The 26,037-nt window shown below is 34.4% G+C and overlaps 2 protein-coding genes across 2 annotated transcripts in view; both read left to right on the top strand.

Moving 5' to 3' along the window:
* The window catches only part of LOC144958734 (low-density lipoprotein receptor-related protein 2-like), a 146,414-nt gene extending 138,831 nt beyond the window's left edge, over window positions 1-7,583 (top strand). Inside the window, exons 87-88 of the mRNA XM_078890904.1 lie at window positions 1,832-2,015; window positions 2,475-7,583. Of these exons, the coding sequence (XP_078747030.1) occupies window positions 1,832-2,015; window positions 2,475-2,816 (526 nt within the window). The 3' untranslated portion in view covers window positions 2,817-7,583. The remainder of the gene's footprint in view (window positions 1-1,831; window positions 2,016-2,474) is intronic.
* A 3,809-nt stretch (window positions 7,584-11,392) lies between these two features.
* The window catches only part of LOC144958733 (nicotinamidase-like), a 15,218-nt gene continuing 573 nt past the window's right edge, over window positions 11,393-26,037 (top strand). Inside the window, exons 1-7 of the mRNA XM_078890902.1 lie at window positions 11,393-11,516; window positions 15,660-15,830; window positions 18,093-18,226; window positions 18,804-19,015; window positions 22,334-22,487; window positions 24,025-24,111; window positions 25,776-25,831. Coding sequence (XP_078747028.1) covers window positions 11,515-11,516; window positions 15,660-15,830; window positions 18,093-18,226; window positions 18,804-19,015; window positions 22,334-22,487; window positions 24,025-24,111; window positions 25,776-25,831 — 816 coding nt within the window. The 5' untranslated portion in view covers window positions 11,393-11,514. The remainder of the gene's footprint in view (window positions 11,517-15,659; window positions 15,831-18,092; window positions 18,227-18,803; window positions 19,016-22,333; window positions 22,488-24,024; window positions 24,112-25,775; window positions 25,832-26,037) is intronic.

Raw genomic sequence — 26,037 nt, 5'->3', positions numbered from 1 at the left:
ATTAAAATTTAATTTCCGCACCTGCTGACTCTGACATTATGTAAGATTGAGGTGATTGGTGGCATATTGACAATGTTGTGCTCTAACTGCATAAATGAAAATTCTTAATCTGTAAGCCCTTTAAGGCTTTTCACCGACATAAAAATAAAAATAAAAAATACTTTGCACATAAATTTAAATACAGTCCACTCCAGATAATCTCAACTTTCAGTTAATTGCAACATTTCCCAAGTGAAGGAATTAATTCTATATAAAAGTCACTGGTTAATTGCAACAAAGTTTAGACCTCAAAAAGTGGCAAATTCAAGAAATCAAACAAACAAAATCTCATTAATAAATTTCATCATCGGTGAAATCATGAGTTGAGAGTTGATGAGGTTCAGTGCCAGTAGTGTGTAACCCTCTTATTAGAGACAAAAAAAGGGCAGAGCTTTGCAGTATGGGTTTGCGAGCTCATGAGGCGAGGGTGCTGGGCATAGTCTTGATAACAGGTAGTCAATGTCAGTTGTAAAGACAGACTGAGCAAAATCCTTTGTTTTGGGATTGACCAATGGGTTTGGTGAGAGCTTATTGTCTCTCATCACGGCTATTCTCTTTATCTCTAACAAATATTGAGAACAAAAGAGTGAAAGTTATTCCAATCTGAATAAGATGTCGCCTTGCATTAAATCTGTTTTTGCTTGCCAAAATCTATACAGGGCTGCCATATGGGTTTTTTCTCTCAATCAAATTGCTCAGTCTATGGTGAACTAAGAACAATGTTTGCAAAAACTGGTTTGATTTTACCATAATGTGTAAAATGTTGCAATATTGGACAGGAAACTCAACTTTGGTTAATCGCAACATTTTCGCTGATCTCAAGATGTTGCGATTATCCGAAGTGGACTGTACTATATATTATACATAAAAATTGATATGGCTCACTTTTTCATCAAATATGAATATCAAATATATACTTACAGGAACAGAAACAGATCTGAACTAGTCTGAGAATTTGCCACCTTTGTCATAAGAGCCTCTCAAATGTATTCAAATCTGTCTAAGTTCTCATGTGCTCTGGCAGATTATTCCACAAAACTGCAGCGGCATTATGAAATGACTGTTTACTGAAATGGGTTGTTTTGATGTTTGGGACATTACAGTATTGGTGTGCCTAAAATCATATTTTATTTCTTTGAAAGTTACTAAATTTTCTAGACATTTTGGGGATAATTTAGGAAGAATTTTTAATGTCTATTGCCATAATTTGCATTCGCTTAGTTTCAAGGGGGAGAACTTTAGCCTTTGTTGATAACTCTTTTGTAATTGCAGTATAGTCACTGTAGATTAATCTGAGAGCACGTTCTTGTATAATTTTTTTTCATTTTCTTAGTATTTGCTCTTAAGCAGAAGTGTCAAATATGTGGACAGAAGTAAAAATTTGATAAATTAAACATATGAAAAATTGTTAGTTTATTTAGTTTGGAGAGATGTCGTCCTACTCTTTTTAACACGTTTAGTTGTTGAGAGGCCTTCCTGCATAATTATAATTTTAGTTGGTAGCCAATATCAATTTCAAGTAACTTTACCATATCTTTACATGGTATTGTTACTGAATCAATATTAAATTCTGGGCATTTATTCTTCGTTCTTTTGCCTACAGATAGAGCCTAGAACTTGTCAGGATTAGCCTTCATGCAATTTATATGGAACCAATTAGTAAGGATCTGGCTCTCTTTACTTTTACATTTGTCAACCAATTTCTGCTTTCTTCCAGTTACTTATTTGATAACCATTCTAACATTCTTTTTCATGTGTATCTCTCTCTCCCCCCCCCCTCCCCCCCTCCTAGGTACAAGTGCAACACATGCAGTGTTCCATCATTATTTCCATCAGGCATTGGTTTCAATTTCCGTCGCCTGATGTCCAAGCATAAAACAAAATCCCCCACTGTTTCATTTGGAGGGGGTGGCAATGTCAAGCTGGGAGTTCCAGACCTTGCTTTTGATGGTCAAAGAGATGCTGAAATGCAACCAGTAAGTAGTGAAGATGATTGAAATACAATGCAATTCATTCTCGGTGTAGTTTCACTGTTGAGGGTAAACATGAAATTGTGCAGATGGCTTGTCTTGTACAGCTCTTGACAGTTGATAATGTAATTATCATGACTGTTATTCTTAGGAAGAAAGCCAAGTTGATTCTTCTTCACTATTTCGTTTTCTACTTTAACAAAGTTATTTTTTAAACTAGGTATTTATCTTATGATTGCCAAACTAACCATTTTTGAGGGGTGAAAACAGTAATAAATTATTTGCTGAGATATATAACTTAAGCTCTATTTCCAAAAAAAAGGTTTTATGTTTTCACCTGAAAGCACAAGAAAGTTTACAGTGTACTGTCTTCCTGGTTGCAAACAATCTATTTCTTTGATAGAAAATCGTCATCACAAAATTTAATTCAAACCTAATCCAACCCCTTCTCTCTATTTTCAAAAGGAAAGGCAGGCTGACAACGATGCAGGAGGTGCCACTCCTACCAATTTCTGTAACCCAGTTTATGACAATATTCACGGAGATTCCATCATCCTGCCTACACCAACCCACAGTAGCACGGATGATGACAACCTTGAAAACCATGACTACAGCACCATCTCCACCTCCAAGTCTCCTCCTCATGCTCTCCATCACCATCAACAATACAATCCTAAGCATAAATTAGGATCCATTCCCCCTTCAAGCAAGGAAGATAATTTCCGTCCCAGTCATAAGGCCATGGACCCTAATCTAGATGACGATGAGAGGGATGTGGCTGAACTAGTTAGACGAGGAGATCTTTGATGCGACCTTCTGTACATTACCACAATTATACACAATTAGTTCAGAAAATATTGCGTGAACAAAGAAGAAAAGGGGCCCTAACTTTGAAGTCCTGTAACTATCTGAATCAGTATCCAAATAAAACAAAAATTTTATAGAAATGTAAAGAATTATTTAAATTATTGTTCAAATTTTTGTTGAAATCTGAATAAATGTAATTGTTTTTTTTTTAAAGATGCATGAAAATGAAATAAATATTGTTATGACACACAAATGCAACAGAATATATGGAGTATTATTTGCATTATTAATCAACAGCCTCTTTTGTGCCTCTTAAGAGAGACTGACATCATAAACAAAGATGATAGAAAATTTGCAGATTTATAAAGAATCTGTTATTCTGCAACGTTTTAATGAAATTATGAATAAATGAAATGTTAATTTTTGTGTAAGATATATGAAAATAAATATAACGACACACAAATGCAACACAGTATATGGGGTATTATTTGCATTACTAATCAACATCTTCTCTTATGCCTCCTCAAAAAGACTGGCAATATAAACAAAGATGATAGAAAATTTGCAGATTTAGAAAGAACCCAAAACAGAAAACCCTGTTAATATAGCACAATATCCACTTATTGTGCTCACAATACTCTTTACATCGGTGCCAAGGTAACAGCCACACTAAACATGTTGGGTCATACACGACACATAAGACATTAACAATTTTCTTTTGATAGAGAATATGTTTTTACCACCCAGGTATTCATCTGGTTATGATGAAAGAATGCAAATAAAGAGTCCTTTCCAAGGACTTAACTTTGCTTAAGAATTGTATTGTGTCAAAGTTTTGACCATTTAAAAAAAAAAAAAATTTGGGTCCATTCTAAATATAAAATTAGGAAGCAGGCAAGGACATTTTTTGTGTGAATGGCAATTTATTGGGCAGTTCCATGGAGGATTGGCTTAGATTTTGGCTATGATTGCCATATTGCGAAAGAGATTGGGTTATCTCCTGTAGCTTCCAATTTAATTTCTATTTTTTTCCAATAAATATTTGTATCATACTAATTTTTACAACCTCCTGTTGATGATTTAGATAAAGATGAGATGTGTATGATTTTTAAGTGCTGGTAGTTTTATACTTAAACCATTCTTAAATGTGTCCTGAGATTATCATCTTACCAATGATTATTATCTATTAAGATTAAGGTGCATGCAGTACCACGAAATGGGGTAAATAAGGCCAGTTGGGGTGACTAGCACAGCCCCCAAATGTGCTCCTGAGATTGAAAATTATGAAACAAATATGGTAAAATGTAAATCATTTGATAGATTTCACCTTTCCCCAAACTTTAGAAAAAGAAATCGCGCAGGTTTCATATGTCATTTATCTTGATATTGCCCGATTTTCTTTTTCTAAAGTGAGGGGAATGGTGAAATCTCATATGATGTACATTTTACCATATTTATTTAATGATTTTCAATCTATGGAGCACATTTTGGGGCTGTTCTTACCCCAATTGGCCTTAGTTACCCCATTTCACGGTGCGTGCTAATGTGATATAGTTCCAAGGAAATTCAAAAAAAGATCCAAGTAAAATAGCCTCCCAAAATATTAGCCCATCTGGACTGAGGAATAAACCTCAGATCTGGTTGCACAACGCATGTGCTATCTAATGTCTGCCCGTTCTGAAGAAAACAGATTTAATCCCCATTTAGGAATTTTTAAAATATTTTTGTTTGGGAGAGGGGGGTGAATTACTATTTTTTCCCCTTCTATTTTCTTTTGACTTTGGTGGGCATTATATGTCCCTATATCATACAAATTCTGTTAAATTTTTATCACGTATCTGAGGTTTTAATTTCAATTTCTTTTTTTTTGATGCTGCCCACACGATTTGTGTGCCTTATGATTTTATACTGCTCACACATCATAAAGGGCTAGGGGTTTTGGTTAAAATGTGCCTCTCTTATAAACAACAAGATATAAGCTGATTCAGGTTATCATTTTTTAATTGCATTTTGCTATTAATTTTGATTCTTTTACATTAGTTTTTTTATCCATATATTCATTCCTCCCAAATATCTTTTGTTCATTATGTGAATTAAATAAAAGATGCCCTGAGAGTTTTAAGATAAATCAGAAAGCATTACTTGTATTGTTCTTCAAGAGTGTGTTCAGATTCCTGTACGGATGCCTTCTCAAAATGATAACTATTTCTAATTATGAAAAATGGGGGCCTGATAGTACGAGGGTGGGCTGGAAAGATTTGCAATTTTCCATATATAAATGCTTTGATATGTCAAAATTTCTAAGGTCTATAACGTCTCTGTGAGACATAATCGCTTTTGCCCTATTACGTGGTCAACAACATCGGTCAAAACAAAAAAATCAAAATGGCTGCATCAAAAGATATTCTATTCAAGCAGCATGTTGTTATTGAATTTCTGAATGCTGAAGGCTGTTCACGCATTGAAATCCATACCAGAATGAAATGCGTGACACTTGTGTTGATGATAATAGGTAAGGTTCGTGGAAGGAGGATCGAAACGAAACTTGGAAGAAAAATGCAATACTGCAACACAATAACCCACACGAGTTAACAGACTCAAACCACACTGAGGAAAATAAATTTCTCCACTTTGCCACATCCACTCTACATTCCCAACCCAGCACCTTCAGACTTCTTATTCTCTAAATCGAAGGAGTATCTCAAAGGAACTACAGCGACAAAGATGTGAAGTCTGCTATCCGAACTTGGTTTGAGAAAAAGGACATCAGATTTTTGCCGATAGGCTTTGTCAAATGGTGCAGCGTTGGCAGCTCTGTGTTGGTTGAGACAATGACATTGTCAATACATAAAGTAAACAATCTTAGCTAAGATTTCAAGCTTTCTTTTGATGTATTTGTTCAACAAATTATTCCTATTAATTATTGAGTGAGTTATTACGGAAATTCCAAATTTTTCCAGCCCACCCTCGTAGAACATTGAACTCGTATAAAGAATGGATCTGGTTTGAGTCTTCTAATCTGGCCTTGCTGACATTTGGTAGCTAGGTTTGTTAATATTTGTTGGAAAGTATTTATGATAGACCTGTCCTATTTAAAGGATCTAATTGACTACACCAGTTTAAAAACACAGAAGTTGCAATAGACTTCTGCTTCATTTTCCTTAGGACTCTTAAATATTTTTTGTCATTTATATGTGGAAAACAAATATGTTTTTACAGATCATACTTTAATGTTTCATATTATGTGTATCAAGCACAACCACATGTATTGTTTAAATAATATATTTTTATTTTGTTAAATTTAGATTACTACTATTATTACTATTATTATTATTAATATTATTTATTTATTTATTTTAAATTATTTTATGTTTGTTATTATTACTTTTTAAAATATATATGCTCATCAAAAGCAATACTCAGTCTCACTGAGTTGATTTATATAATGGAGAGAAATAAATGATATATAGAGTACAGGACACTGAAATTATTTATATCTAGCTGTTTCTTTTGATTTTGTAACTTTTAATTTCATTTTAATTGAAACATATTCTATGATTTTGGGACATTGACTTACATACACACATTGATTTGTTAATGTGGACACTTACGTAGAATGTTTATGATATACTTTGTGATAAAATTTATAATACATTGTGACTCATGCAATGGATAGAAGGACGTTTTGGATGAGTGAATTTATTGTTTATGTACAGCTAGTCATTGTTTTGTGTGCCATTATTGCTTAAATTTTTATCTGATACAGATGAATTACACACACGTACATAAACACACCAACACACACACACACACACACACACAGAGCATATAACATACCCTGTCACTATTTCACTTAGCCCAGTTTGAACTCATGTTACTGACAGCTCATCAGCATGTTACTTAAGCTTTATATCTTGTTTTGTTTTCTTCTTTTTAATTATTTTATTTATTAATTTTTTTTTCTTTCTTGATTTGTTATTTTTTGTTTGTTTATTTTTGTATTTGGAAAGCTCATGTATCCATTCAACGTTGTCATGGCATTTATTTTTTTTTTTCTTTTTAAAAAAGTAAATTAATTTTTTTCCATCTAAATAATTTCTAAGAGTGTTCCTATAGTATACAACTATTTTAATACTTCAAAGGACTATAAATTTTCTACATTTTTTTGCTATTTTACTTTAATGAATTCAATTTTTTTATTATTATTATTGTTTTGAAAAACTGCATTCATTCCTATCATTAGGACAAATGTGTTATTTCCCAATTTTATAGTTTAGACATAAAATCCATTTCCAGTATCTGATTCACCCAGATTACCGGATTGCAATAGTTGGTCACATGTGTTATTTTTGACTCAAGATTCCTGGTAATATACGATACACATGCTTGTTTATATGTAAGATAGAATTATTTTTAAATGTATTTTAATCTCAGTGTTAGTAAAGCGTAGGTACGCAATATACCTGAAACTATGTTACACTTTGAGTATTTTGTGTGAGAGAAGTATAGTTTATAATGAACTTTCATTGTTTTACCCAACTTTCCCTCTTTGTTAGTGTCACAAACGCGACCACTTCAAAGAATAATAAATATTATTTTGTTTAAACTGAATCATAAAAGACCTATTTATCACTACATGCAAGACATATCAGTTAAATGATTGTGCCTTTAGGTGTTAGATCAATGTTTGTACCAATGATAAATCGATGAATATGATCCATTGTTGCTCTGTAGAGTGAGAATAAAGACATGTTGAATATCTACAAACTTGTTACTATAATATATTGTTTTCTTCACTTTTGTATGATAAGTATATCTAAAATTTCCAATGAAAAATGAGAATCCCTAACGGTCCCTAGGCAAAGAGGTACCAGTTTAGATATCAAGTGAGCGTTGCTGGGTGGGATTTTCCGACCTCCCACTGTGTGCAGAGGTCACTTGCTGTTTCCTGACCTCCTATGATGGTCGGAGAGGTCACTTTTACATTGTCTTCTAGCCCCCTATATCAATTTCTTGTGCCTGGATGGGACTTTATACTAGGCGTCATAGCTTACGAAATGTTAAATGTTGCTGATAGTGCTTAAAACACGTTTAGTGGATATTGCGCTATGTGGTCTAGTGGTATGGCACTCCCTGTCGGATCGGAAGGTTCTGGGTTCGAGCCTTGCTCAAGGCAAAAATTGAGTCATTGAAAAAGGTTCTTTACTCACATTCCCTCACTGAACTCAGGTGTAAAATTAATACCTGACTGTTAACAGCGTTGTCTCTATCCGAAAAATTGTAATATATCGCCTAACGGGCGTCGTGTAACTTCCTACATGTTAAGTGTTGCTGTTGGCCTGGGAGCTCTTGCAAAGCGCTTTGAGCACGTTTAGTGGATATTGTGCTATATAAAAGCTCAAGTTTTCTGGGGGCTTTTGCTGTTTTGTTGGGTTTTTGTTTTTTGTGTGTTTTTTTTTTAATTTAGAAACCGGGATAAACTGAGACAGCTCGGCTTAGAGGTACAGCCCTTGCTTCGTACCCAAAAGGTACTGCGTTCGACTACCCACTGCGCTGTGTGGCCTTGAGCAAGCCACCAAGACTTAGCTCACTTTGCAGCGCTGCACTGCGGCTAACGCCTGGGTGATTAAATCTTCCCTTGGAATAGACCCTAAAGAAAAATTTCTCAGGGATGAATAAAGAGATTTTAAAAAAAACAAAAACAAAACTCTGGCTCTTTGGGCCTAATGGCTCTGAAGGACAACCTCATTTTAAGCCCAATGAATTATTATGTATGGCAAGGTAAGCATGATATTGAATGCTGTAACCGCCATAGACATTCCATGAACTAATATTACGTAAGTTCAACAAGGGCAGTTCGGTCAGTTACGGGTCAAATTAGGCCGGATTTATGAATTGTGTAAACACTAGAGGTCAATTATTATTAAGCTATAGCTTCTAAACCACGCATATTAAATGTCTGATAACCCAAATTTTATGGGCTCAGGAAATTTATCGAGCCTACGCAAAATATGGTTCATTGTAACAATAAAGTAGTAGTAGTCCTTCAGAGCCATTAGGCCCATGGAGCCGGAGTTTATCTCCGTTTCTATAGCGTGAAACGGACAAATGCAATTGCATGCTTCCCTTTTGACAAGACGCTAGTCTATCGCAAAGTACTTTCCGTCAGATCTATCCTACCCAGCTACCCAATCACTGCTGGGCGTCCGGGATCGATCTCGGTCCCTTTGCTTGTGAATCGAGTGCCCTACCAACTGAGCTATCGGGACCCCCAACAATGATAAATCAAGCCCATAATTTCGTTCGGCTATCAAACCTGCTGCTGATATCTACACTTCATTTATTCTACAGAAGTAAAGGACAACCTTGCTATAGCCCCTCCTCCCCTCCCGCTTTGCCTCTAACCTCGCTTATCGCCAAATCTATTGACGCGCATCAACTGCATTAAATTCCTATTTCTTTGTCCCTCTTTAGGCTTCATGTATGCAACATCATTCTTACAATATCCATCTAAAGGACACAGTGCCCAGGACAGGGGTTTGCAATGATTGTCACCTATCCTACCACTGACCACGCCCAACATTGCTTTACTTTATTACAGTAAATCGAAACAACATGCCACTGAACCACCTACGTTGCATACGAATTGTGTGGGCAACTGCCTAAATCTATTATTACGTTCAGGGTGGGCTATCTTTGAAAACGGAATTAAAATTCTATCCAGTTCTAAACATTCACTGAAAATCATATACAGTAGGACACACTTAGAACGCTTAAAACGAATGGAAAATAATAACAAACGCATGTCTGTGTTCCATTTTTCCCCCTTTGGTGTATCTTATTCAACACTCGAGTACGTTTTCCTCGAACACGGTTTGCCCGAACTCCTCGATCGTTTTTTTGCGTGTTCCGAGGAGTTCGGGGAAACCGTATTGGAGTAAAGTTCATAAAAATCATCTGTAACAAACAACATTATTTTATTTCTTGTAGATGTTCTTTATATTATGCATGCTGCACTCTTATCATGCAGTCATTGGACGGAATGATTACACTTAAAATATGAGCATCAGACAGCATAATGGTGTGTGTGTGTGTGTGTGTGTGTGTGTGTGTGTGTGTGTGTGAGAGAGAGAGTTAAGAGTATGTGGGCTTTCGAAACTTATGAAACGTTATTTTCATTTTGATGTTTATATCATTTATCATTTTGATGTTTATTTTATTTATGTGTTTTTGTCTATCTCTGTATTGTATTTTTGATTTCAAACTTTGTAAACCAAATGAGAAATTGCGATTTTTTGGACAATAAAGATTATTATTATTATTATTATCATCATCATCATCATCATCATCATCATCATCATCATCATCATCATCATCATCATTATTATTATTATTATTATTATTATTATTATTATTATTATTATTATTATTATATCATATTATATCATCATTATCATATATTATTATTATTATTATTATTATTATTAGTAGTAGTATTATTATTATTATTATTATTAAATAAGTCTGATTGTCCCATGCGAGTTTCAATATTACTTTGACCTGACAGTAGATCTGGCTGTGTCAGAAGCTCCAATTAATGTAGTTGGTAGAGCAATGCTTTAAAAACAAAGGGACCGACATCAATTCCTGATGCTATATAGATTCATTTCTTTCCTTACGACCTCCACCCCCATTTCACTGCCCACCCAGCATTGATAGGGTAGCTAGTTGTATTAGATCTGGCGGAAAGCTCTATGAAAAAGAATAGCGACCTACCCAAAGAATAACAAGCAATTGCTATCTTATCCAAATACTCCTTTATTATAGAAACTGGGATAAACTCTGGAACCTTTGGTTTTTAGCGCCAAGGTATTACTTTATTTTTTCCACAAGGAGCAATACGCATCGCTGTTACATAGTCTTTAAGGTGAAAACGGTTCAGTTTGTAAAGCTCTTAGACATTCTTAGTGCGGCTGTGTGGTGTAGTGGTAAGACACTCGTCTTTGGATCGGAACGTCCTTGATTCGGGTCCCGATCGCTCATAGTTGAGTCCTTGGAAAAGGCTCTTACTCACATTTTCTCACCGCACTCAGGTATAAATGAGTACCTAGCCGTTAACAGCGTGATATCACCTACGTGACGTGTTGCTATTGATCAGGGACCCTTTGAGCGCGTTTAGTGGATATTGCGTTATTTAACCCTCTCCTTACCAACTGTAGGAAAATCGTCACCATTTTCTTATTCAAATTTCTTTTGTTCATCATAAAATTTAAAGAAAACGAACAATGTGTTGTAGAGCATGTTTCGCTAAAGGAATTATTTATTACAAGAACTAACTACTATTGTGTTTGAGTGATAAAAAATATATTTTTGTGTTAGTTGGGTGTAAGTTATTGGGAACAATCCTGAAAATGGCTGGTAAGGAGAGGGTTAAACGCTCAAGTCTTTGTTCTAATCTCACCGATAAAGGGTTAATGTCGGTGGATATAGGAAAAGGGGGTGGCGTAGTAGGAGTAGTATAATATCGGCATACATATTATACCCGACTTGTCACAGTCATGCTGGCGATTATCGGCGGTGTAGTGAGGACATAAGTTTGTGGTCATTTCTATTGCAGGCATCGTAAGGTACTATCTCAAGGATATCAAAACAAACAAACCGAAGGGGTCAGTGTGGTTATAATTTAATTGCTAACATAATGTAAGTACCGACGCTTTCTTTTTACCATCACTTGTTATTGTCATAGTGTTATAATAATAATAATAATAATAATAATAATAATAATAATAATAATAATAATAATAATAATAATAATAATAATAATATATTATTATTATTATCATCATCATCATCATCATCATCATCATCATAATCGTCATTATTATTATTATTATTATATTATTATTATTATTATTATTATTATTATTATTATTATTATTATTGTTATTATTATTATTAATATTATTATTATTATCATTATTATTATTATATATTATCATTATCATTATTATTATTATTATTATTATTATTATTATTATTATTATTATATTATTATTATTATTATTATTATTATTATTATTATTATTATTATTATTAAATGGTTAACTACTAGGGTCTGGAATTTTGTAGTTCTTGTGGAAGCTCAGCCACTTTCACTTTGTATTAGGTTTTCGGATTCTGACTCAGGTGTGAATGAGTACCTGACTATAGGCAGTGGTGGATATTGCAAGAGTGTAAGCACAAAAAGAAATGCAGAAAAATGAGTGTAGCAGGCACTTATGTTGATAATAACAGAATTTTAAAAAAATTCTCTTTTGTCTTCTGGCACTTTTCTATTCACTTATTTCCTGTTAACGCTCTCCTTACCGGCCATTTTCCGGATTGACCCCAAAAATTCATACCCAACCTATACAAAAATAGATTTATTTTACTTAAACACAAAAACTGTTAGTTTTGCTATACATGTTATTTTTTTGCTAAACGAGATCTTCAACACAGTGTTAATGAACTTTAACTATAGCAAACATTTTGTTCAAATATTACGAAGTACAAAAGAAATTTGAATGACAAAAGTGTTGGCTGCATCGAAAAGAATGTGACGATTTTCCTAAGGTAAGGAGGGAGTTAAACACAAAAAACGACGCCTAACAGACAGCTGGAACCAGTGAAGAAAAAATGGAAGCATGGCTTTATATAGCCAACAGCTGGAATAATAAATGAAACTTTGAGGCACATCAAGCATGGTCAATTTGTGGAAATGCGCTACATAAATGTTAATATGTATTTTTAAAAATTGAGATGGCTTATTACTCCACGACTACGAGGTATGACAAAACTTTATCTCGGCGGCTTTCCTTCCTCGAGTAGGCCTTCGATTGTAATGATAATATTTACCTAGATCAAACATTTGGAAATTGATGTGATACGATTTATAATAGGGATTTCATGTTCTGAAGTTCTTGTGCACTGCCAGTTATCTACACACATTAACTGTGTAGGAAAAAGAAAAAAACAATACAAAAAACAAAAACAAAAACGGCGGCTATGTGGTCTAGTGGTATGACACTCGCTTTCGGATCTGAAGGTCCTGAGTTCGAGCCTCGTTCGGCGCATAGTTGAGTCCTTGGAAAAGGCTCTTTACTCACATTCTCTCACCGCACTCAGGTGTAAAATGAGTACTTGACCGTTAACAGCGTTGTTTCTGTCGGAAAAAAAAGTGTAGTACCGCCTAACAGGCGTCATGTCTCGTTCTACGTGTAAAGCGCTTTGAGCACATTAAGTGGATATCGCGCTATATAAAAGCTCAATTTTTTTTAGGAGTCGATCTTATGATTCTTGCCATTTGCTTGAGTTTGCCAAGTCGATTTGGGTTGTCAGATTTTTTAGTAATTCCTTTGTAATAAAGAACAAATTTGTGATGTCAAAAAAATGTTCATATCTGATCGGAAGTGTATATTATATATATATATATATATATATATATATATATATATATATATATATATTAATTATTAGTCCTCCGACTAGCGGGGCAGCATATATGTGAAATGCCTTACCCACTTACTCAAAATTGGGACCACAATTTTTCACGATCATGGTCACCCATACGGCCATTGACCACGCTTAATATTGTTTAACTTTTGTGTCATGACGCGACACCGTACCGCTGGGTCATCGCGCCACACGAATTTGTTAAGATTCATTCAAATTGTTTATTTATGTCTTCAAAACTCGGCTTGAATAGATTCGATTTCAAGTGTAAATAAACAATAAATAATGCTTTATCTCCACTTTGATATGCGAGATAACGTCATATTCATAACACCAAAGACAAGGAATGTCATTCTACTTGATCGAATTCAAACTTTAAAACACAATCTTCTAACAGGAACTATCTGGACTAATATTATTAATATATAATTCATATCTTCATATATTATTTGAACGACACTGTCGTTGGAATAGTTTGAAAGCCTTATACCGCTCTGCCGCACTCTGGAAAAACCCATATTTTAAAATTTGGCTGGGTGGGGTTCCTACCTCCCAAAGTGGGCAGGGAGGTACTTATTGTGTCTTCAATCCCCCTATATCTGTTTTCCAAATTGCATTCTGTCTTTGTCTTGGTTTTGTCCTGGCTGGGAGGGAAACAGTCAAATGCATAGTTATTGATTTGGGAGATGATATTTTTTTCCTTGTAAATCATCTCTCTGTTATGTATTATTATATTTGTTATACTTTTGAGTGTATTCCTCTTAGTGGGGGGCCAACTTGTGTCCAGATGAGACTTATTGGTGATAAACTAGGTACATTGATGGTATGCTCTTGGAATCTACATCTGTCTGATCCCTATTTGTTCCCAGTTCCCCTTTGTCTTACTTTTTCCTGAATGCTTTATTATAATTCTAGAACTTTTACTATCCCATTTTCTTCCTTTTTACAGGCGCTGATATAACCTAAATGTGTTGCAAACGCCGTAATACCATTAAAAACAAAAACAAACATTAAAATTTGGCCAGAATAACTCGTCCTGCAAATATTGATCGATTTAAATGACCCTCATCTTGGCGAAAAAAAAAAAACCCCTCTCAAACTTTTAGAGTTTTTGCCATGCCAAGATAAGGAACATTTAATTTTATCGATATTTGAAGGACGAGTTTTATGGCCAAATTTTAAAATATGGGTTTTTCCAGAGTACGGTTGTTAACTGGTTAAAATAAAGTGCGACTCTTCCAGAGGGCCCAAAATGGATGCTGAATTAAAGACAGCTATCTCTAAACTGTAACAAGACTATCTAAGTGTTTTTAACTGATATTTTTTGTTTCTTACTTCTACAACACATCAAGGAACACAAAAAGTTGTTTTTTTTTTAATTAAACAAAATACATTTGAAGAATGACTTATCTAATTACGTGTTTAAAGTGTTTCCTTTATCAACGTTTTTTTTAAAAAACCCCAAAAAACTAGAGCATTTATAAAGTACAATTTCCATTTAATGTGCTAAAAACGCTTTACAATGGGTCCCTGATCAATAACAACTCGTAACATATAGAATGAGACATGACGCCTGTTAGGCGATATTACATTTTATTTAAATGCAACCAATCGCCTCAAATCGGCATTAAGCCAGGATAGACCTGGTGCCATAAAATAAAATTCAACTTCAGATAATCAGAAATAATATGATATCTAAGTCTTTCTCACTTTTAAGACATTCTGGTTATACTTTATTATGATTCCACTCACTGTAGAAGATGAAAGTTGAGTTTTAACTGATAATATATTATGGGTTCAAAGAAATTACTTTTAAGGGTGTAAATAGTAATAAATAGAAATGATTATAACCGCTTCCAAAAAGAATAAAATCCCAAATACCATTTCGGGCTCAAAATCCTTCTTCAGCCAACAAAAAAACTCCCCAAAAAAGAAAAACAAAACAAAAACAAAAACAAAAAAACAAACAAACAAAAACATGAATACATCACTACAAAAAAAATGAACAAAAAATCAACAAAAAAAAAACCCCAATCAAACAAAAAAAATAAAAAAATAAAACAAAAACAAATAGATGGACAAAAGAGTCTTAAATTCGACCTTATTCCCCCTACTATTAATGGTAACAATTTATTTTTCTTACATTAACATTTCTGCTTCGTCTGACGCTGTAAGTAATATTTCATACCTTTAACGCCGATATTTTCTATAACGTTAAGCGGGCAGTGGCAGTTGCCGTTGCCACTACCTTACCTTACGGATAGAATGATGCGATTGTTTTCTGAGAATAGCGTACAATTTCGACAGAAAGATCATTTGATAAGTCAATAATTCCCATTTTTCTCATCACAGGCTGACCAACGCATCTTTATTCCTCTACATTACGGTCACTTTGACCTTCTCTGGCCTCTCTGAATGTCGCAACAATGCTGCTCTTATAATCATCGACATGCAGGACTGCTTTATTTCCGGCGGAAGTCTTGCTGTCACAGGAAGTGATGACATCATCCCCATCATCAACACGTAAGATTTCCCCTTATATTTCAACTCTGCCGTACTCTGGATAAATACATATATATATATATATATATATATATATATATATATATATATATATATATATATATATATATATATATATATATATAAATTTGGCCAGAAAACTCGTCCTGCCGAAGTCCCGGGTTTGATAGTTTTTGCCAAGATAAGAGTCATTTAAATCGATCGATAATTGAAGGACCAGTTTTCTGGTCAAATTATAAATATGTTTTTTTTTCCAGAGTAAGTCAGAATTAACCATTACCGTAATAACAGCAAGACGGAATTTCTTCATATCATAATTAATAATGACGTTTCAATTGTCTTTGCTATTGACTGAAGAAGGGTTTTGAGCCCGAAACGTTTCGTGTTATGATATTTCGTTCTGTTTGGAAACTGTTATTTATTCATTTTTTGTTCATTAATTTCCATACTTTGCAGCTTTCTACGTCTTAGTACAGTATTCACTTTTAAGATGACAACATTTACAAAACACATTTGTTCATTTTGGCCAGACGACTTAAAACAATTTTATGATGGATAGAACAAAATTGACGTCACTTAGTTCTTTATTATTGTTTTTAAAATAGCCATTTTCATGACTAGTTCTCACTAAATTTCTATCAAACAGACCAATAAGGTTAAACATTGTTTCTTTTATGTGCTGGTACGCTATATCCGACTGGCGGATGTTGTGTGTGTTTACCTAAATGCATATCATCAATACAGAGTCAAATCAACCCTAATAGAATTCAATAGTCTGATGTCACGTCCGCCCAGCAACGAGCAGCTTGGTTCTAAACAAAAGAAAATTGGTACTTTTTATTCTTCATGATGGCTAGAACTTTTTCACATGTCATGTGATCAGAATGTACAGAAGTCAAAACAAGATAAGATTTATGTTTTTCTCCTCTGGATACACTTTTATGCTCGTCGGAGAAGTATTTCACAAGGGCGTCCGCATTGTTCCGATAGTTTAGAACCACTTACTAAGATACTATGCATCATTATGAGGGAAGTGATGTCACGACTGTTGAAACCTATTTCTCACAAAGTTTAAACATTCTTTAAACAGTCTCGGATTTTAGGGCCTTTTGACAAAGTCGGATCACTTATTTATTACAGTGGAATCCCGATAAGGCCGGGAACATTGCCGGGCCAGAAAGATTGGTTGACTTTAAGCAAGGTTAACTTAATCCATCATTACTAAAACACTTTATTTAATGAACAGAACAGTTGGGACCAGCAAGAAGTGTTGACCTTTAAGGATGCTGACTTTATGCGAGTTCCACTATGTAAACAAATGACATAAACGTTCTTTGGACATATTGTAAAATGTGATCATACATATACATACACGACACAGGTTCTCATCCCTATTGCCATTCATAAAACTTTTCGATGACAAATCGACGTGTACTTATAATTGCAAGATAATCTATGGGCTCATTGTTGTTATGGAAACTCAAACCGACGCAAACTGTTGTCCATCCCAACAATGTACAATCAAGCCCATAACTGCGTTAGGTGATCAGATCTGCACCAATGTATAGATTGTATGAACTCTCAGGTCTTTGCTATTGGTTTTTGCCATCCGCGTTTATGAATAATTCTCACTAAACTGTATTAACCAGACAATAAGCGTTCAAGGTTACACATAGTTTTGTGTTTGGTCCGTTATGCTTCCGGATGGCAATGTTGTGAGCTTCTTTGCCAAGCGCATACTATCTATACGTAGCCCCACTCCGTTCAACTCCAAGTTTACAAGTGTTACTTTTTTAAAAGGCCAAAATATCCCTTCAACCAATGAGGCATCATTATGTCTGCAAAACTATCCAACTAAAATGTTTTATTTTGACACGTGACCAAAACAGCTCAAATCCATTGGGCTGTTAGGGATGTCACGCGGTTAAGTAAAATTCTCGTCGGTTATGCCAGCAATAGCAATCGTAATCAACGCATACATTTTAGGTTATAACTATTAACCTCTCTGATGGATTGAAAACAATAATAAAGAGATTAGTGACGTCTACTTCATTCATGCTTTATCATCGGGATTGTTTTTTTGTTTTTTAAAATTAGATATCTTGGATTTCTGGATTTTTTTTTCCAGTTAGAATGTTTACGATTAAACCCGTGCTTTTATTTTTGTTGTCTGTGTGTGTGTGTGTGTGTGCGTGTGCGTGTGTGCGTGCGTGCGTGTGTGCGTGCGTGCGTGTGTGTGTGTGTATCTGTGTGTGTATCCAGAATCCGTGACAAGTACCAAGACAAATGGTCAATGGTCGTTCTCTCCCAAGACTGGCATCCAACGGGTCACGTGTCTTTTGCCTCCTCTCATCCCGGCGGTCAAAGTTCGATGACATTACAATATTCTCCAAAAGGTAAACAGTGTTAAATTTTTTTTTTTTTTTTTTTTTTACAAATGTAACTGCTGCTGCTTGAAGATCAGAAAATGATTTTTTTAAAAAAGTGATGAATCACATAATAATTACCAACGTTTCTATTACGTTTCTTCTCCACATACGTCCTAGAAACAGTAACTGTCTCTTTCTGATTGTATTTATCAATAGTCTTCCTTTTCTCACCCTCACCAACACTTCCTCGTTTGTATACTTTCCATGATAACCGCAGTATTCTTCTATACGACATCCATTTCGATGTAGTGAGATATGGATGTATAGAAGAATCAAAAGTCAGCAATCAATAAGTACATTCATACAAAATCGTTGATTCTATTGATTTCAATGGGAACTAGTCTTGAGTTCACATGAATGGAAAATAGAGCAAATTTGTTCGATTTACAACTATTGGGAACTTGAGAGAGTTTAAAGTCACTTTTCTTGGTCTGACTCTTCCCGACATAATACCTTTTTAAGATGATGGGTCACATACGGAGATACTGAAAGTAGCTTCTCCAAAAAGTATACAATGAAGTTTAGTTATCCATTGCATTTGTAGGTCAGCTGTGTACCAGTGAAAGCATCAATGTGTCAAAGTTCCCGGATGCCATCTCATGCCAGGGAATTCCGGACACCAAAACATTGTCTCAGGTTTTATGGCCAGACCACTGTGTACAAAACGTCACCTCAGGGCCTAGCTCGGCAAGTTTTGCTCCCAGATTAAAGGTTGAAGGGGATGACGTCATCATACAAAAAGGAACGGATCGTGAGGTACGAAATAAAATTGTTTAGTCGGAAGTGGCACTGACCATACCCCTTTACCGTGCTCAATCATATTACGTTTATAATTTAGAAAATAAAAACAAAGCAACAACCCCCCCCCCCCCCAAAAAAAAAAAAAAAAAAAAAAAAACCAAACAAATAAAACACAAAAACAAAAACATACATCAAACAAACAAAAAAAAAACAACAACAAAAAAACCACCATCAAATAACAAACAAAACAAAACAAAACAAAAAGAACAATAACAAAGAACAAACTTACACCCCCCCCCCACCCTCCCCCCCCCCCCCCCAAACAAAAAAAAAAAACAAAAAAAAAACAAAAACAAAAAAAAACAATAAGAAAAACAAAAAAACAAAAACAAAATAAACAAAACACAACAAAACCAAAGCAAAAATAACAAAACAAAACAATAAAGCAAATCAAAACAAGAAAAAATATTACAAACAAATAAAAACACAATCAAACAAAACCCAAATCAAAAGCACATGATCAAAGACAGTAGTGGACGGCTTTATCTACTTAGATCAAAGAGCACAACAAATAAGAAAACGTTGATTTAGATCAATAATAATATGGAATATACCAGTCGACTGAGATTTGACGATTAAAGGTTTGCAAGACGCTTAATTGATGCCTTTGTAGTTTTGTTTACAAAAGAAAAAAAAGAAAAAAAAGACCCAAAAAACCCCCACAAAAAAGCAAAAAAACAAAACCCAACAAAAAACAAAACAAAAAAAAAACAAAAAACAAAACCCAAAAATAAATAAAAAACAAACAAAACAAACAAACAAACAAACAATAAAAAAAAAAAACAACAAAACCTGAACAACGACAACAACAACACAACAAAACAAAATAAAACAAAATAAAACACAAACAAACAATAAAACAAACAAAAAACCCAAACAAACAAACAAAAAACAAACAAAAAATCCCAAATAAACCCAGTGTTTTCGACGGGGTTGGTGACTTTCACGTTAAAATCCAAGAAAGATTATATTATTATTATTATTATTATTATCATCATCATCATCATCATCATCATCATCATCATCATCATCATCATCATCATCATCATCATTATTATTATTATTATTATTATTATCATTATTATTATTATTATTATTATTATTATTATTATTATTATTATTATTATTATTATTATCATTATTATTATTATTATTATTATTATCATTATTATTATTATTATTATTATTATTATTATTATTATTATTATTATTATTATTATTATTATTATTATATTATCATTATCATCATTATTATTATTATTATTATTATTATTATTATTATTATTATTATTATTATTATTATTATTATTAGTATTATTATTATGTTTTACTTTCAAAACGGACTTGGTGGCGACACAAAGCGTATCGTTGCCTATATTTTGACGTGTTAACCCCCTCCTTACCACCCTTAGGAAAATCGTCACATTCGTTACGATGCAGCCAACATGTTTTATCATTCAAATTTCTTTTGTACATCATCATATTTGAACAAAAATTTTAATGTTTGCTATAGTTAAAGTATATTAACATTGTGATGAAGAGCTCGTTTCGCAAAAATAGAATATGTAGGCTATAGCAAGAACTAACATATTTGTGTTGAGTGAAATAAATCTATGTGAACATGTGGGGAATATCCGGAAATTCCCGGTAAGGAGAGAGTTAAATCAATAAATTATTTTTTTACCTCATTTTTTTTTTGTTTGTTTTGGGTTAGAGAATTGGATCAGACACGTTTTTATCTTTTGCTATGGAAAATGAAGATATTTTCTTTAAGTAACAAAAACTAACATCTCACATTTCTGTTAATTTTAACATAAAAATGGCATTTTTTGTTTGTTTTTGTTTGTTTTTTTTTTTTTTTTTTTTGTTGGCATCTGGTTTATCCTGGCATAAAACCGTTTTGAGACGATGAGTCACATTAGATACAGTGGAATCCGCATAAAGTCAACTCTCTTAAAGTCAAATTCTGTTTAAAGTATTTTGTTGATTCCAAATTTTCTGGGGGTTTTTTTTTTCTTAGTGTGTTTTATAGAAAATGCGTAGAGGCCAAATTTATAAAGAGCTAAAACCGGTTACCACAACACACTCACAATACACTCATGACTAGAGATGGAGCGGGAATTTTTAAATTTTTTTTTAGGGTCTTGCGAATACCAAGTCTTTTATGGAAAAGTCTTTGGAACTCCAAGCCGCTCGGTTTATTTTACTGTCATGGCACAAACGAAACCTAGATGAATCGTTTTGTGTGTGCAAGTCATGCGGGTAAGTACATCACTTGCCAGTCACAAAATAAAAAAAGAAACAGGGAAGCTGTATTTGAAAAAAGAACGAACAATAACCCCAACAAGTTAACCTTTCAAATGCGAAGTTCAATCTTACTTGGAGCTAAAGATGTTCTTGCTGTTTTCATCAAAAGACAAATAACCGCAATGCAATTATAGTGTAATCGAAGCCTTTGTCACAATGATAGAAACGATTTATTCTGCATAAAATAATATAAAGGGAAACTATTATTTGAAAACAAAAAAAATCACTGTCACTGGCATAGGGTTAATTGCACGCTACGCCCTGCATCCCGTGACACTCCAACCTCACTTGCTAAAAGCGTTACAGTTCAGAGTTCCGATTTAATGTTTGATGAATCGCTTTACCGCAAGGATATTTCGGACAGCGAGCTGTTCCGGTGTGTCGCCACAGTTCTAGTCATGACCCAAAAACAACAGTATGTTTGGACTATTATACCACATAATTTAGATTTAGAGCTTTTCTGTTCCTTGTTTTAATTTGTCAGTAAAAAAACGCATAATCCTGGGACATCCAATGGTCAATACCATACATACAAAGAGTAAAATATTTCTATAGGGAATGACATTAGCGGAAGAGTAGCGTCCCTTGATTGGACGTCACCTTACAAAGAGAACGTCAACATGGTTATGCGCATGCGTCTCTCTCGTCCTCGCTTTCGGTGAAGTGCCTCATGTCGCTTTCACCGGAAGCGAGGACGAGAGACGCATGCGCAAAACCAATATGATGTTCTCTCTCTAATAACTTCTCCGCCGGTGACGTCCAATCAAGGGACGCTACTCTTCCGCTAATCTCATTCCCTATACCTAAATTTTGTCTCAGATTGCCAAATCGGGACAGTTCCGATTTTGTCAGGACGGTTGCTCGCCATGACAATGGAGAATGTCAACATTGCTTAAAATGAACCAATTTTTCTAGTCCGGAGTGTTGATTTTTTCAGAATTCCACTGTATACCATCCACTCCACAGATTGACTCATACTCGGCCTTCTTTGATAACGGTGGGTTCGGGAAGACACGACTGGATGACGAGCTAAGGGCAAGGGGCATAACTCATGTATTTGTGACCGGAGTGGCTGCTGACTTCTGTGTTTACTTCACGTCCTTAGATGCCCAAGAGTTGGGTGCGTTTTTAATCAGTAGTAGTTGTAGTGGTGGTGGTGGTGTTGGTGGTGGTGATGGTGGTAGTAGTAGTAGTAGTAGTAGTAGTAGTAGTAGTAGTAGTAGTAGTAGTAGTAGTAGTAGTAGTAGTAGTAATAGTAGTAGTAGTAGTAGTAGTAGTATTGGTGGTGATAGTTTTAGTGTAGTAGTAGTAATGGTAGTAGTAATAGTTCTGGTAATAGCGGTAGGAGTAGCGTTGGTGGTGGTATTGTAGTAGTAGTGTTGGTGGCAGGAGTAGTAGTAGTAGTAGTAGTAGTAGTAGTAGTAGTAGTAGTAGTAGTAGTAGTAGTAGTAGTAGTAGTAGTAGTGGTAGTAGCAGTAGTTGTAGTAATAATAGTAGCCGTTGTTGTAGTACTTATAGTAGTCATAGTGGTGATGGTGGTGGTAATAATAGTATAAGTAATTGTAGTAGTGGTAGTAGTAGTGGTAGTAGTAGTAGTAGTAGTAGTAGTAGTAGTAGTAGTAGTAGTAGTAGTAGTAGTAGTAGTAGTAGTAGTAGTAGTAGTAGTAGTAGTAGTAGTAGTAGTAGTAGCTATTGCTGTTTTTGTTGTAAAAATGATATTTGTGTTATTAGTTAAATTACAATACTATTGACGTTATTCTTGAAACCCAAAAATTAGATAAATTAAATGATAATAGGCTATGCATATTCCATGATACGGGATTGCCTTACAGACAGAGGACCCGTCGCCTGTCAGTCAGCCCAATGCACTTCCTTGGCTGCTTATTCTGCTCTCACGAAATCTGTTGTAATGTTTTGCAAGTCTTGACGATATTTGTAATGGTTATTTATTTTGCTTTCCGGGTTGCTGGTAATGAAATTAATTTTAACCATGCGCTTTAAAATGAGCTATTGGGTTATTACTCATAAACAAAACACTTTATCCAATGTCTCATTACAGTATGCATGACAAAGATATAATATTATGATCTAATGATATGACACTTGCCTTCGGATCGGAAGGTGTCCTGAGTTCGAGTACCGAGCGGCGCATATTTTTTTTTTTTTTTTACCTTGGAAAAGGGCTCTTTACTTACATTTTCTCACAGTACTCTGGTGTAAAATGAGATCCAGGTCGTTAACCATTTCCACACCAACGATAGGAATATCGTCACATTCATTACGATACATCCAACATTTTTCTCCTTCTTATTTCTTTTGCACATCATAATATTTTAAGAAAAATATTTGTCATATTTATAAAAATTTAACACCGTATTTTAGATCTCGTTTTTGCTTTAAAAAAAAAGTAGGCCTATCTATGTCTCGCATGAATTACACTTTTTTTTTTTTTTAAAGAAAAGACCCAATCCTTAAGGTTACTCCTGGTTTTGTGCGTTGGTACGTTAAATAGACTGGCGGATGTTGTGAGTATATTATCTAAACGTATAGCACCACTAATGCATGATCGTCGTTATACTATATATATATATATATATATATATATATATATATATATATATATATATATATATATATATATATATCTTGACCGACAGGTTACGAAACCTATTACGTCATGGACGCAACCAAACCGGTATCGGATGGGACGTATAAAACAGCCACACAGAATTTGGCTAAGAAAGGTATGTGAAATAATAATTTAATATAGATAATACTTTTGTATATAGTCATCGTTGTCATTATCGTCGTCCTCGTCATCATATCATCCTCATCGTCTTTGTCGTCGTCATCACCATTAAAATATATGTATTAATTAGTTTCATAAGGGGTAAGGGGGGGGGGGTAATTTGGGTATTACAATATGATGGATCACACCAGACCGATGCTGTCATCCACACGGATGAATGAAAATCGAGAACGTTGTTGATAAAGATGAGGACGATGTTTAATAGACGATGGACTATTGAAGAAAGCGATGCAGTTGGATAACAGGACAACGGTAGAAAAGTACGTAAAGTAGAAGTTAACAGCAATATTACAGCAGTGTGTTCAGTAGTAGTAGCATGTACGGAGATCGACTGCAAAATATAACATTAAAAAAGTATATATATATATTGGTCACATTAAATTTTATAAACATAATATAATACGAGGAAATGTAATTAATATGTTAACATAGATGGGGTGTCTCCACAATCAAATGGAAATATAGAAAGTAAAATAAACAAAAGTAGTACGTGAAAACATGAATACTACCGTATTCATATGACCTGAAAGTAAATATCTATCAAATGATAGACTAATGCTTTTCCATGAAATATGGATGGAACATATGGAATGCCAACAGATTATTAATATAATGAATACAAGTATATCTCTGCGAACAAATGGGGCTACATCTCTAAAACAATTTAAACACGAATCATAATATCTAACTAAAATAAAGATAAAAACTTACATTTCTGGTGCGTTAAGTCGAAAGTGTAACCAGGACAATCCAGTTCAGACAATAAGGTGGGCCATAATTTGAAACTTCCAACAACGTATACACAAGATATTTTAAAAGATAAAGTTAAAACTGTATAGATAGTTCGAAGTATTTTTTTTTTTTTTTGTCATCCGCGTTTATGAGTAATTCTCACTTAATCGTATTCACCAGACTATAAACGTTCATGGTTACACACTGTTTTGTGTGTTGGTCCGTTATACTTCCGGATGGCAATGTTGTGAGCTTCTTAGCCAAGCGCATACTATCCATAGTTGTAAGTTGTGAAGTGGGTTTAAACCTTCACTGTCAAGAAACTGACCAAGTGTTAAATGATTCTACCAACGCTCATAAAGGCGCGAAAATCTTACATTTGTTCACATTATAAATTATAAATAACAATGACGACCGTGGACAGAATTATAAATGACAGGAAATGATAAAAATAAAATAATGAGTGACGAAAACTGACAATGAGTGACAACTCAGCACCAAGCAATAGTAAACAATCAATAAAAACGATGCTGGTCTAACCAGAACAATGTTGGGGGAGGGGGGGGGGGGAATAACGCTGTTGGTTCAGTATTCTTTCACATGCAAATGGATTGGATTGATCTCGGGTGAAGTTGAGATAATTTTCTGAACACCTAGCAGTAGTGAGTAGCTGATACTGTTAGATCCGGCGGAAAGTACTTTGCGAAAGACAAGAGTCCTATCTAATAAGCAATTGCTGTTGTCAATTTAACGCTATATAACCCGAGATAAACTCCGGTTCCATGAGCCTTATGGCTCCGAAGGACTAGTATTATTTCCTCTCTTATTTTCATTATCTCCCCCCCCCCCCCCCTCAACTTCCAACAGGCGTACACCTTATAACAACAGATATGATGCCAGAGATTTTCAAAGAAATGACCCAGGTTAGTAAGAGTTTTTTTTTTTTTTTTCGGCGACAGACGAGGAGGAGGCGGTGGGAGTCAACGAAGACGAGGAGCAAGAGGAGGAGAAAGGGGAGGAGGAGGAGAAGGAGGATGAATAGGTAAAGAGGATAATAATGATAATGGTGGTCATATGGCATCAATATGATCACGTGGTCGTGTGTAAATTTGAAAATTACACTCTAAGA

The sequence above is a fragment of the Berghia stephanieae genome, chromosome 13, assembly GCF_034508935.2.
Source record: "Berghia stephanieae isolate SIO BIC M18660-M18661 chromosome 13, UCSD_Bste_1.3, whole genome shotgun sequence".
In the NCBI taxonomy this organism is placed as follows: Eukaryota; Metazoa; Mollusca; class Gastropoda; order Nudibranchia; family Aeolidiidae; genus Berghia; species Berghia stephanieae.
The sequence above is the reverse complement of the archived record's forward strand: the minus strand, read 5'-3'. Positions and strand labels throughout refer to the sequence as shown.